At 44.4% G+C, this 13,228-nt stretch overlaps 1 protein-coding gene across 1 annotated transcript in view; it reads right to left on the bottom strand.

Moving 5' to 3' along the window:
• The window catches only part of COL22A1 (collagen type XXII alpha 1 chain), a 325,582-nt gene that overhangs the window by 278,395 nt on the left and 33,959 nt on the right, over positions 1 to 13,228 (bottom strand). The window contains exon 3 of the mRNA XM_037892981.2: positions 9,760 to 10,326. Coding sequence (XP_037748909.2) covers positions 9,760 to 10,326 — 567 coding nt within the window. The remainder of the gene's footprint in view (positions 1 to 9,759; positions 10,327 to 13,228) is intronic.

Genomic DNA, 13,228 nt, shown 5'->3' with positions numbered 1-13,228 from the left:
AAAATCTCTCCACTATATTTTCCACTGTATGCATCCGATGAAGTGAGCTGTAGCTCACAAAAGCTTATGTTCTAATAAATTTGTTAGTCTCTAAGGTGCCACAAGTACTCCTCTTCTTTTTACGTATACAGACTAAGTTAAATAAATTTAACTCTGAAACCTGTTACTCAGGGTGTAAATCAAGGGAAAAAAAGTTTCCACCATATGTGTGACAGGATCCACTTCTGAAATGCAGCCATCTCTGGAGAGTCTGCACCTGTCTGACATCGTACAAGAACACAGTGCAACAGTATAGGACATAAAGTGACAAAGAATGGTGCATCAGGGCAGGTTATCATCGGAGAAAGATCCTCTCAATATTCCTGACCAGCATCTACCTTTGGGGCCTATGAATCCCACAGTGGCAAGTTCTCTGCACTTTCTGCAGAACTCATACCTATTCTCCTTCATCTTTTGTATTAATGCCCTAATGATACCCTTACAATGGAGATTGTTACAGTTCCACATTTTGCATTCCAAAGCAATCAATTAATGATCTATCAAAATAAAGTCTGTCTAGATGTTCAACATCTTTCCGATACTTTTGCTCTAAATTCCAGATAGATCACCAGTTGGAAAAGAAGAGAATTTGGCCTTTGGGTGTAACTCGTAAAATCCCTGGTGAGATTGAAACACTAACCCTACAATTTAGTAACAAAAATAACCCATCCTTATAAATCAAGCTGTGCTCTACACTGAGGAAGGAATATTCTTAGCAGACCAATGCATGTGATGTACTTTAATTATGATGTCTGTACAGTACATTCGAGAACAAAAGAAGGTTTGAATACATCTCCAGAAAAGCTCTGTAATATCCTTACAAACTTGCCACAGGGTGAAATGTCTTGTTGTTGTGAAGTGGTAAATGGTCTATCTGTGCCTACCTCATGGCAGACTGTCAGAAAACAGGGCAGATGCCCCAAACTACTAGTATGTTCTATAGATTTCACCAAGCCAGTGACAAATCTGGTGACTTGAATCGCTATAACAGTCTCACACTGGAGTCAGACAGTTCTCTTATACTCTCCAGTCTATCTTGCCACCCAGACAAACTGGACTTTAAATAAAATGTGATAAAATGGTTATTTGTACATCACATTTATGTTGCTTTCAGTCCCAACAGACCAGTCACTTGCCCCAGATCAAGTGCTACTCTAGATCTTACACTAAAAACAACGCTGGTAGCCAATTCTATAGTAAACTAACTAAAGATTTATTAGCTAAAAAAAGGAAATTAGAGTTATTGAAAGGTTAAAAGCGGGTAAAATCTATGCACAGGTGAGTCAACATTTGTAATTCCAAATGGTGGCAGTGATATAAAACTGCAGGTTTCCCAAAAATCTTTTCAGGGTACCCCAATTGTCTCAGGAGATCTCCACTCTGCATCTGGTACCCTTCCCTGTAAGAGTCCAAACAGTCCAGAGATCCAAGATCTTTCTTTGAATCCATACTTATAGCTTCTTCTCACAGAAAACAAGCTGACAGAGTCACTACCCATGTGGGCTTTTTCTTTAATGATGGAGAGTGATGAATACATTTTGAATCTTTCACCTCTGCTCATCACTCCACAATGACCACTGCTTTGAAATTAGCACTTTTCTGTTAAAGTTCTTCATTTCCATTCCACAAGGCTTCTTTCTGGTTTGATGGCTCGTTTGATGGGTTATTTAGTTACAGGGGTATAGCCAATGTAAACGTATCCTACTACATCATAACGGGATACAGATAGATGAAAACAACGCAAGTAACATCCCACTAGTTTTCATGAATTTAAACACCAAATACACTCATATATTTAAACAGTTACTTTGATCTATACTAATATACAAGTGAATTGGCCTGGGGCTCTGGCATGAGCTGGCACCTGGTCTGCCAGCATTACACCTAGATTTCTGTATCACTGAATTTTAGTACCTGGTCAAAAATGAGATGGTTATTGGTGGAAGTCAAACTTAAACAACATAATGACTCTTGGATGAAATTCTCCTCTGTGCAGAGGGCCAGTTTAAGGCTTATGCACCACCTAAGTCCCACCTAAGGCTTCCAAAACAGTTTAAAAGGGACTTAGGTCTTAAAAACTGAGGTTGACATCACTATGGTGCTCAGGGGGGTGAAATATCCACACCCCGGAGCGATGCAGCCATGCCGACTTAACCCCCCAGTGCAGACACAGCTGCATCAACAGAAGAATGCTTCCATCAACCTGTCAGTTGTTGCTCGGGGAAGTGGTGTGCCGACAGCAAAGGGAAAACTCCTTTCGTCACTGCAGTCTGCTTCTACACTGCAAGATTGCAATGGCATGGCTGCCGGGCTGTAGCTGTCCTGCTGTAGCACCCAAAGTGTAGAGGTGGCCTCAGGAAGGGCATAGACCTAACACGGGCCCTGGGCACAGGGGAGAACTTCATCCTCTTCTGAATAAAACACAGAAATGGTAGCAAGGTTTGCATCCACACAGCACAACAATAAACGGTTCTGAAGCAAGCTGGTTTCCAAACCATGTTCCGGTCCTAGCAGGCAGGCAGTCTTGAATATCCTATCCGTTTAATGGGATTTTCTCTCCCTATAGGAACCATACAAATAGGGCAGAGGTACTAACCCAGTTTGAAGAATGGTTCCATTTACATGGTTAAATTGTGTTTATGAAACTATTTGCAAAACCAGTACTATTTCAGCTGATGGGGACAGGCTTCAAGAGACCTTGCAGAGACAACTGTTTGTTAACACCATGGCAAGGGTCACGACTCATGAGTTTAAAGCCTCTGCCGCAGAATAAGATGGACGAGATGGCTTGTTGGGTTAATATACTAACACGTCGCCTTTAAAGGCCTAGAGTTAAATGCTGTTTTTAGGGCTAGCATCAGTATCAGCATGCAGGCAGAACATGCGGTCAGAGACAGTAAAGCATGGTGTCACTGTTCATTGTAGGCCTGCTCTAAAGAGATTACCGTTGACTTCAATTCAAGCCCTGCGTGAATAGGTACTCAGGTACGCAGATGCTGGGCATGGTATGAGAACATAAAAAGAAAGGCTGGCCTCAATGCCATTTCCCAGTTAGCATAGGATGACAAGGCCTAGAGCCAGCCATGATTCAGACTTCAAGGTCTCAGCATCATCCTTGCTAGATGCTGGTTGGAATCCTAAAAGCACCATTCAACTGCCAGTCTGTACGAGGAAGAGGCCAACGCTACAGTGTAGCGGTACAAGCAGTTCGTGACTGAGGTGCATTGGCAAAGCATACACCAGACATTACTAAGCCCACTTCTTACATGATACTGAAACTGAGCAATTTGCTATCTCAAGAGGTACCGTATGAATTGATGCTACTGAGATTCAAGATAATAAATGACCTCTACTTCAACACCAATGTTATCTCAGGATAAAAAGACAATTGGATACTTAGACATAGTCAGCCTCTTGCATATTTAATAGGATTCAACTGGTCACCAGATTCTGAAGGATATTTTCCCTAGTATACATTGGCAGGGACCATGGGAGGGTTTATTTCCCCTCAAAGCACTGAGGAAGAGTGATCAGTCAGGAGTGAGTGAGGATCTTGATCCTTCCCCTCTTCAGTTCTCATGTACCATTTCACAGTTCTTTTATTTGAATGGACAGTGTGGAATGGGGGTGGGGGGGGGACTAATTTTTCCTTTTCACTTCTTCCAAGAGAAGCTGCCTTGCTCCATATCTGCTATAAAGAAACTGAACCAGCCTTGTCAGATTTTGCAACGCTTATTTTTGTAGCTTAAATCTTTATTCAACTTCTCAATGAGGAGACATACAGGTTCTTTAGGGTATGTCCACACTGCAATTAAACACCTGTGGCTGGCCCAGGTCAGCTGACTCGGACTACGGGGCTGTTTAATTGTAGTGTAGACATTTAAGCTCAGGCTGGAGCCCAGGCTCTGGGACCTCTTACACAGCAATTTTTAGCCCCGCAGCTTGAGCCCAAGTCAGCTGACCTGGGCCACCTGCAACTGTCTTTTACTCCCATGTAGACATACCCTTAGTGCACCAGGAAGGGCTCCCTACAGTCTAGATGCATTTCTGCATTCCAGAGCTGTAGTCTTGTCTCCTGTCTGGGAGTACATCCCTGAGCCAAGGGCAACTGGAGGAAGCCCTAGGCTTTCATCTGCATCTGAGCGCCTCATGTAACCATTTATACCTTGTTGCCACAAGCTGGGAATGGGCAACAGGGGATGGATCACTTGATGCTTACCTGTTCTGTTCATTCCCTCTGGGGCACCTGGCACTGGCCACTGTTGACAGACAGGATACGGGGCTCGATGGACCCTTGGTCTGACCCAGTAGGGCTGTTCTTATGTTCTTATGTGTCTGTGCATAGTGGGTGAAGGACGATACCATTGGGATTTGCACTTTGTCTAAGTCTCTATGCCAGGGGGCAAGGCAAAAAAAGAAGTAGGCCCAGAGTGTTAAAAAGGGGGTGGGTTCCTTTCTGCGTGGAGCCAGCTGCTTGCTTAGAAGCCAGGACATAGAATCATAGAATCTCAGGGTTGGAAGGGACCTCAGGAGATCACATGAAGCGCTAGAAAACACAAGATCTGCCCTATACATATTGTTTTGGAATTTAAAGGCTCTTCAGCTGCCTGAAGGGAACATGGGGAGATTCTCTGCTAATCTATTTTGTTTGCACCAGAAAAGCCTATAAATAAACCTCAAACCCCAGAGAGTTTTTTCTGTGCTTCACTTGCATTCCTGCTGAATGTTAGCCCAGCTGCTCAGATCCTCATCCTGCCACACGTATACTGCAGACTGTTCCTCATCTGTCCTTTACCAAGTAAACACCAAAAAAGAGAATATAACCCAAAGGATAAGTGGCCTTTCTTTAGGGCCTGATCTAAAGCCCATTGGAGTCAGTGAAAAGACTCCCATTGATTTTAGTGAGTTTTGCATCAGGCCCCTACGGCTTAATATTCAGAAGAGCTGAGCACCCACAGCTCCAATAAAATCAAGGAGAGTGGCAGGTGCGCACTGCTTTTGAAAAACAAGCGACTAATGACTTCCAGCACATGACAAGATCCTCCAGCGTTGTTGGTTTCTATTTCTCTGTTTCAGTCTTACGCAGTTTAGAAGTGGCTCTCACATTCAGCATATTTCTCCCCTTTCTGTTCTCTAAGCTGCATGTTGCTTTTTCATAAGACGTAATTTCTCCTGCATCTGAGACCCATCCATTTTCTGATGATCTCAAATGCTCCTCTCCAGTGTCTAGGACTGATTTTATCTGGCATCAGTATAATCTTCTTTCTGCCTCTTCTTGTAATTTAGACATTGTTTAGCGAGGTTTCTTACATGAGCTGTGAGACAGAAATCACAGAATAGAAGGAGATGCTCCCTGGTTGCAATGAGAAGAACATGAGCTTGCTGAAGCAGTGCTGAGAGTGAAGTGGTGTAATAGCTGAGGGCTTCATTTATTTTTTTTTAAGGCTTTGTGCGATTTGTCAGTGGTTTATGTTGCTGTTATTTGTATGTGACTATTTAAAAATAAATAAGGGTACTAAACCAATAGAAGGGCAAGGAGAATGCAAGAGATTTAATCACTCACTTTCCAGCAGGTTGGAACGCTGCCTTTAAAGTGTTCCTTGTAAAGATCCCAGAAATCTGGCCAGAGCTCAAAACTTTATTCTGCCCTCACTTATACCAGGATAGATTAGGTGTCACTAACACGTTCCATGGAGTTGCTTCCACATCTACACTGTGTAAACAACATTAGAATCAACCCCTTTATTCCTTGAACACCAAGGAAGAGAAATGGGGCTCACAGCAGTCGGATCCTGACTGTCCCAAGACTTCAGGAGGATCACAGCTGACCATTTCATTGCAGTGTGAGTAGCTTCCCAGGGAAGGGGAAAATCTTCCAACGTTGAGGTTTTCCAGCAGAAGAGAATTTGCCCTGTTGCAAAATCCATGACATACTGCTTGGAAGAAACGAAGGAGCATCCGTAACTATGCTGCACACCAGGATACGGCTTGCTGCCCCTCAATTGCTGGCTCAGCAGGCTGTTTCCAGTCAGACACAGCCAAGCATCTGAGGGCAAGCGAGATGAGAGCAACTGAGGTTGCGCTACTGCCCTTTACATCATAGCAAGCAGCAGTTAACCGAGCAACAAGCATGCCTATTTCAAAGGTACAGGTACTTGAGGAAAATGGGTGTTAACTGGACCGCATGTGCCCCCAGACAGCAAAGAACTTCTGAAAGGCAAGAAAGTTCTCCTGAGGCCTAGGAGTGATTCTTAAAGGGGAAGGCCTTCACCAACCCTCTGCGCCCTTGGCTGTAGCTAGTGCTGGCTACTTTAGGAAAGAAGCCCCCATGGTCTGGGCATTTCCATGGTCCACCCGCTGCAGTCCTAAATCTCATTTGAGAGCATTTACAGTGTCAAGCAACAGCATTTCCCAACCTCAGTCAGCCTCTGTCCATGGGCAACCCCGACAGACCCAGGTCGTCAGCGGGCGGGATCGAACCTGGGATCTCTGGAGCTAAATGCATGAGCCTCTACTGCATAAGCTAAGGGGCTCTTAACGAAGGCTGTAGAGGACACACATTAATCTCTCTCTAAGTGGTCTCGGTGCCACTAGATGGGACAGAACACCACACCCAGAAGGTGTGTGGGTTACACATGCAATAATCTTCTTGAATCCAACTTCAAACACAGCCCAGATTTTCCAATGGGAGCTACATTCTCCCTCTGCAAAGCATTCCACTCACCCTGCCACTCACCTATCAAGGGCAATATGGTGCTAATATATCTTTATATTCTCCACATCTGCCTGCTCTCGTCACTAAATCATATGCAGGTAAACGCTATTTTGAAAGCATGAAGACCCATGGAACAACCCTGGAATCTGTACAGTAATACCTCTCCTCCTACCATCAGGCAAAGCTGTCGCCCAGGTTGGTCAGCTGGCTCTAGTCCAGAATGTAAATGGAAGAGTTTGGTAAAAATATCAGCCACTGACCCACGGTCCGCTGAGCACATGCATTATTTTCAAGTGTGCACTGTTTATTTCCATAGTGTCAGATCAAGCCTGAAGTATTATCAATGCGCTCAGTGACTCACTCACAATGATAAATTCCTAGTCTACTATAGCAAGGATTAATGAAAGTTCAAAACGCAAATCCAGTGCGACCAGAGACAAGTGACACGTTATTCTGGAGCAGCTGCTGCTCCAAACCTCAAGATCTACACCACTGCGCTGATCCTCACATTTATATAGTATACGAAGAGTTAGGGCTGGAAGCGTCTTTGTTGGCCAGTACAGTACAGAAATTACAGCTCCACCATTCCCTTTCATTCCAAGCACGTGTTCTGCCCCCACACCCTTCCCCTGTAAACACCAGTTTTCCCCTACATTATTCACCCTAAGAAATCTATCTGATCTCTGTCTTGCTGCCTCCTTTGGTGATACCTCAACATCCTCTCTCGCCAGTTTTATCAATGTCAAATTGCTCTGCCCACTGGGAGATTTTTTTTTTTTTTGGTTTAGCTCTAATCTGACCCTAAATATTTCATTCATTGAAAAATAGCAAGAACAGTTCAGCCATAGCAAGAGGCAATACATCATCGTAGCAAGCCGAGACGGTTTGCATGGACCTGTGTTTGCTGAAACTTTGCTGCATAATTCGGGTATTGCTCCTTTCACCCGGACTATTCTTCCCTCAGCCCAATCGGTAGTCACTGTTCTATCCCACACCCCTGAAGTCTTAATTTCACTTTGTCATTTGGTGTCTTTTGCAGATCTGATTGTCCAACCGGTGTCCTGCCCTAACAGTTGCATGTTTCCCATTAGTTCATAGTTTTAACAAAGCCCCCCCTTCAACCTTCCTAACTGTCATTACCAGCAGTCTGGATCCCATTGGTCTTATATAGAAATCAACCCACTAATTTAGTAATCTATCCCTTCCCCAAGAAGTTCCCCATGTTTAATAACCCTAAACCCCTACTCTTCATCCACATTTCAGGATGCTTCCTTTCTCCCCATCCAAGTCATTCCTGCAGATGAAAGCAGATAGTTCTGAGTAGTGTCAGTCACAGCCCTCAGGATGAAAAGCTATATGCCTTTCATAATTCCCTGGGCTTTAATTAAGCAGGTGTTACATACATGTACTGTGGACCTAATCTGCAATCAGAATGCCATAAAATGATAACATTCCACCTGGTAAAATGGGCAGATGATTCCTTGATAAGATGAGAGAGACCCAAATGGTAATATGCACTGCAAGCATTCGTTTTAAGAAACTTTTCTACAGGAATTGGCACATATTTCAATGCAACATCAAGCCACTCTGGGTACATCAAAATGTATAGCTGCAGCAAATTTGTCTGGGCATATCCAGTGTTACATACAGCACGACAGGGGATAATTGTTCCCATCTCTTTGGAACCCTGAAGGGATAAGACTGTCAGAGGTTTATTCTGGTGTAAGGAGAACCAACACCTTTGATCTGCACTACATCTAGCAGACATCCAGCCTAACTCCATTCGAGGGTGAGATTAGTGCCGGTGCACATGAACATTTATAAACTGAAGTCAAACAAGGAATTAATGTCACAACACATTATGCCATGTTTGAGTCAGTCCACGACAATGCTGTGTTATCAGCACACAATGTCATGGGGAGAAGGGAAGGATAGCTCAGTGATTTGAGCATTGGCCTGCTAAACTCAGAGTTGTGAGTTCAATCCTTAGGGGGGCCATTTAGGGATCTGGGGCAAAAATTGGGGATTGGTCCTGCTTTGCGCAGGGGGTTGGACTAGATGACCTCCTGAGGTCCCCTCCAACCCTGATATTCTATGATTCTATGACATCACCATCCACCATGTCACAGTGCCCCACAGAGACTCATCAGCTGTCCTGCAAACTCAGACCACACGATGCAGGGCAGTATTGTGAGTTTCATTTCCAGGACCCATAGCAACCTTAAATACCTTGAACACAAAGCCAACCGGGTATATGTGGATCCAGTAGCTGGGAGCCCTTACATGGGGGCCACGGATGGGTGGTGCCTGCTTTTCCAGCTAAAGAACTGGGATACCAGTCATAGCAAAGTATAGCAGGCACAGCAATGCCGCCGTTGGGGCACCCCTCACAAAAAGTGTTTACTCAGGTTAAATCTCATTTGGCTTCAGAATGGTTATTTCCAGGACTGCTGCCTATTGACGGATTAACTCGACTCCACTATACTGTCTAATGACAACACAGCAAGGAACCAGACCCCACCCATGTACATAGGCTGCATAGGATGCTGCAACCAAATTCAGATGAGATAAAACTTCAATTCTATGTAAGAATACATTGGGTACAGAGTGTAAGAGATCAAACAAACAGTTTCCAATGAGCCTCTACATGAGAGACAGACAATTTTTTATATATAATTTCAATTTCCAGAAATATATATACATTATTTCTCTCTGATTTGATCCCACTGGAAGTTGACCCTTGGTTAATGTTGTTTTGGCCCATACAACCCAGAAGTAAACAGACGATGACTGCCACCAGCAGTAAAGTGGCTTCTTAAAAAGTGAAAAATTCAGGACACTATTGGATGGATGGATCAATGGATGAATATGGAGGGAGAGAAAGAGAATAGGACCCAGAGTTACAAACAAACAAGAATGAGGGAACATATGTATAGGACTTTCACAGACACACGATTACTCTATTACAATTCTCTGTGTATTAAAGTAACAATGTCTCTACTTACTTTCACAGAGCCGTCGTCTCAGTTTCCCTCGTATTTTATCAATGGCATTGTAATCAGAGACGTGGAACACATGGGCAGATTTAGGGTCCGAAGCAATTTCATCCAATTCCTCCTTTAAGGCCTCACCAACTCCCACAGCAAAGATCCTTATTCCAGCCTTACGTGCCGCAGTGGCTGCATCCATGACATAATCCTGGCTCCTTCCATCAGTCAAAAGGATAGCCACTTTCTGACTGGTTGGGTCACTAGGCCTCCCACCAGCCTCTTTGGAAAAGCTATAGGTGTTGATATACCGGAGGGCATCGCCAGTATTTGTGTTACCCCCATAATACTTAATGTTCCTTGCAGCTTCTTTGATTGCCTCACGAGTTTGGTACCTTCCCAAGTCAAACTCTGTGGCTGGCCTGTCACTGTAACGTACCACTCCTACACGGGTCTTGTCCAGTCCGATCTCAAAGGTCTCCACCAGATTAGACACCCACTGGCGGACCTTCTCAAAATCTTCTTTACCCACACTGGAAGAGGTATCCAAGATGAAGACAAGGTCATAATGGACATTCTTGCAACCTGCAGGGGCAATGGAAGATTCTGCTAAGAGAAGCTGAAAGAGGATCATCACACATACCTCAACCTCTCTAGTCATGTCTATTCAGTGTACCGCCTCTGTGCTGGAGGCATCTATCGCTTTGTCCCACAGAGGGAGCACAAGTTTTCAGTCTTTCTTCCCTGTGATTTCCCCCTCATCAATTTTGGGAGATCTATAGTAGATCTGGACACCTCTGTTACTTTGAATTCAAACCCTCTCCTTTCCTTCTCTGCTTGCTCTGTCTCCACACAATCCTTTTGCCTACACTGTCTGCATGTATATGAGGCTGCTCTTCTCTTTTAAAAACGTTAGCAGTCCCTTTTCCATTCCCACTTCTAATGCAGCGCATTGAAAAATATTGTCGGATCAAGAGATCTGTGTTGACCATGCCAGTGCCAACCTTGACCTTGAACAGTGAAGCTTCCATGTTCCCTCTCAAATGATAGTGTTAATTTATTTATGCTTAGCTACAAGCTACTATTTTCTTCCTCACAATGTCTCGGGGAGACAAGTTTATAACAAGATTATTTTTATTCTTATTCTGTTTGCCAGTGTATGTTGACTAAGAGACGATTCCTTGAATAGTAGCGTGGCTTCCTTGACAACAAAGCACAGTTCCTTTGCAAAGGAAAAGTTTCCCTACCCCCACAACCAGCTTCTTGTCTTCAGTTGAAATATTCATAATCTGAAGTCTGTGTAATCCAAAAGGCCAACAGGTTTTAATTGCCATTTTCTTGCACCAGGAAGCCAGACTGGTAGTATATTTCGCAGCCACCTTCAAGGACAGCTTATCACTTTTTCCTGCTTTGCCTGAGGACTTTTTCCTGCTTTGCCAGAGCATTTGCAAGCGAATAGGCTACATAACCTCAAAAAGACCAGTAGGTGGGGAAGGACAGACGACACAAGGTATAATCAGAATGTGCCACTCGGTGGGAACTGTCCCTATCAGTGATGAATTAATGAAATCCTATGTATGTCTGAGTTCATAAAGGGCTAAGCGATCCTTCGGGACAAAAGCTGCTATACAAATGTCATTTATTTTAATGTAACGAGAACGTCATGGCCCCAGATCCTCCAGGGAGGTGCAACTGCTTTGTGCCGCCCACTGCCACCAAAATGGGCCCATAGCACCAGAATAACCCGCCATGGGGAAAACACCTCAGAATAGAGGGATGTAGGGGCCGTAGAGCTGGCATGGCCGCTCCGATGCCACCTCTCCCCCTGCTGCAGAGTCAGAGCTAAGGGGCCAGGGTTTTCCTATATCCTGCTGATCCACAGATGCTGCTGTATCAGCTGTCTTCAGACCAACTGACACTATAGTCTAGCCCCGCACGCAGCTACTATGCATGCAGCAGAGCCAACCCAGCACCTGCTAGAAAACCTTCCCATAACTCTTGTGATATATGAAGCAGGAGGGGGGTACAGCTCCCTTTCATGGACACCCAACCAGCCAGTAGTTATAAAATCCTTCTTAGTAGCTGTTCTCTACTTGCTCTACCTGTAAAGGGTTAAATAGATAAAGGGAAGTGAGTGGGCACCTGACCAAAAGAGCCAATGGGAAGGCTAGAACTTTTTAAAATTGAAAAACGACTCCCCTTTTGTTGGTCAGTTGTTGTTCTCCTGGGGAGAGGCGGACAGGGCAGAGCTATGCTGTAAGAAGCTTGGGCCAAGTATGAAAAAATCAACAGTATCATACCTAGAAACTACTCATTTAAAACACCAGATATGTAAGTAGATCAGGAAATGTCTAGGAAGACACTATTAGGTTTATCCCTTTTATTTCTTTATGGCTTGTGGATTCCTCTGTGCTAACCCCAGGTGCTTTTGTTTTGCTCGTAACCTTTAAGCTGAACCTCAAGAAAGCTATTCTTTATGCTTAATCCTTGTAATTGCTCTTTTAAAAATCTAGCAATAGCTGAGTTCCCAGATGTCTTTTCTTTTTTTTTAATTAATAAAATTTACCTTTTTTAAGCACAGAATTGGATTTTTGTGTCTTAAGAAGTTTGTGCACATGTTGTTTAATTAGCTGGTGGCAACAACTGATTTCCTCTCCCCCCCCCTCACCTCTTTCAGGGAGGGGGCGTCAGAGGGCTTGAGGGTACCTCACAGGAAGGAATTCCCAAGTGCGCCTTCCTGAGCTCTCAAAGGGGTTCTGCACTTGGTTGGTGGCAGCATCTACCAATCCAAGGTCAGAGAAAAGCTGTAACCTTGGGAGTTTAATACAAGCCTGGAGTGGCCAGTATTTATTTTTAGAGTCTTTGCGGGCCCCCACCTTCTGTACTCGAAGTGCCAGAGTGAGGACAACCTTGACAACTCTTATTAGTGTGCATCACCTAAGGAAGGGTGACGTAGTTGAAACAAAATGAAAAGCATCTGAAACCCTCCCTGAGTTCAGTCTGGTGGTCATGCAGGGATTCCAGAAGTCCTCTCTATTCCCTGCTCTGATAATTGTAGATTACAAATTAGCTCTGGGAGCAGCCAGTCATCTTCAGGGGTCAGCTGGGCAACACGCTCTGTGCTCCTGCATTGGTGGTGGGAGCTTTGGAGGACTGCTAAGGGGGAGGCGGGGGAAGAGAGATATGCCACTCAGCTGTCCCAGAGAAGCCAGCTCTACTGGGAGGTTGCCCGGACACATGAAGATGACTTGTGGTAGGATCCTATTGAAGGGTAGGAAGACCGGTGTTTGAAGGGAAAGAAGATAGCTCCCAGGATTGCATGATAGAGGGTAGAGTGTTTACACAGGTCACAGGATTCCATATTTCCTGTGCTTATATGAACAAGCATTTGTGAGAATCACCCATCACAAGTGTTAAACCCTTTGCCACTGAACCTATTCTGGTGCTGTTGACCATGAACATTTTATGGAACATCATCTCTGTACAG

The sequence above is a fragment of the Chelonia mydas genome, chromosome 2 (genome assembly GCF_015237465.2).
Source record: "Chelonia mydas isolate rCheMyd1 chromosome 2, rCheMyd1.pri.v2, whole genome shotgun sequence".
Lineage (NCBI taxonomy): Eukaryota > Metazoa > Chordata > Testudines > Cheloniidae > Chelonia > Chelonia mydas.
Note: the sequence above shows the minus strand (reverse complement) of the source record. Positions and strands in the feature narration are given on the sequence as shown.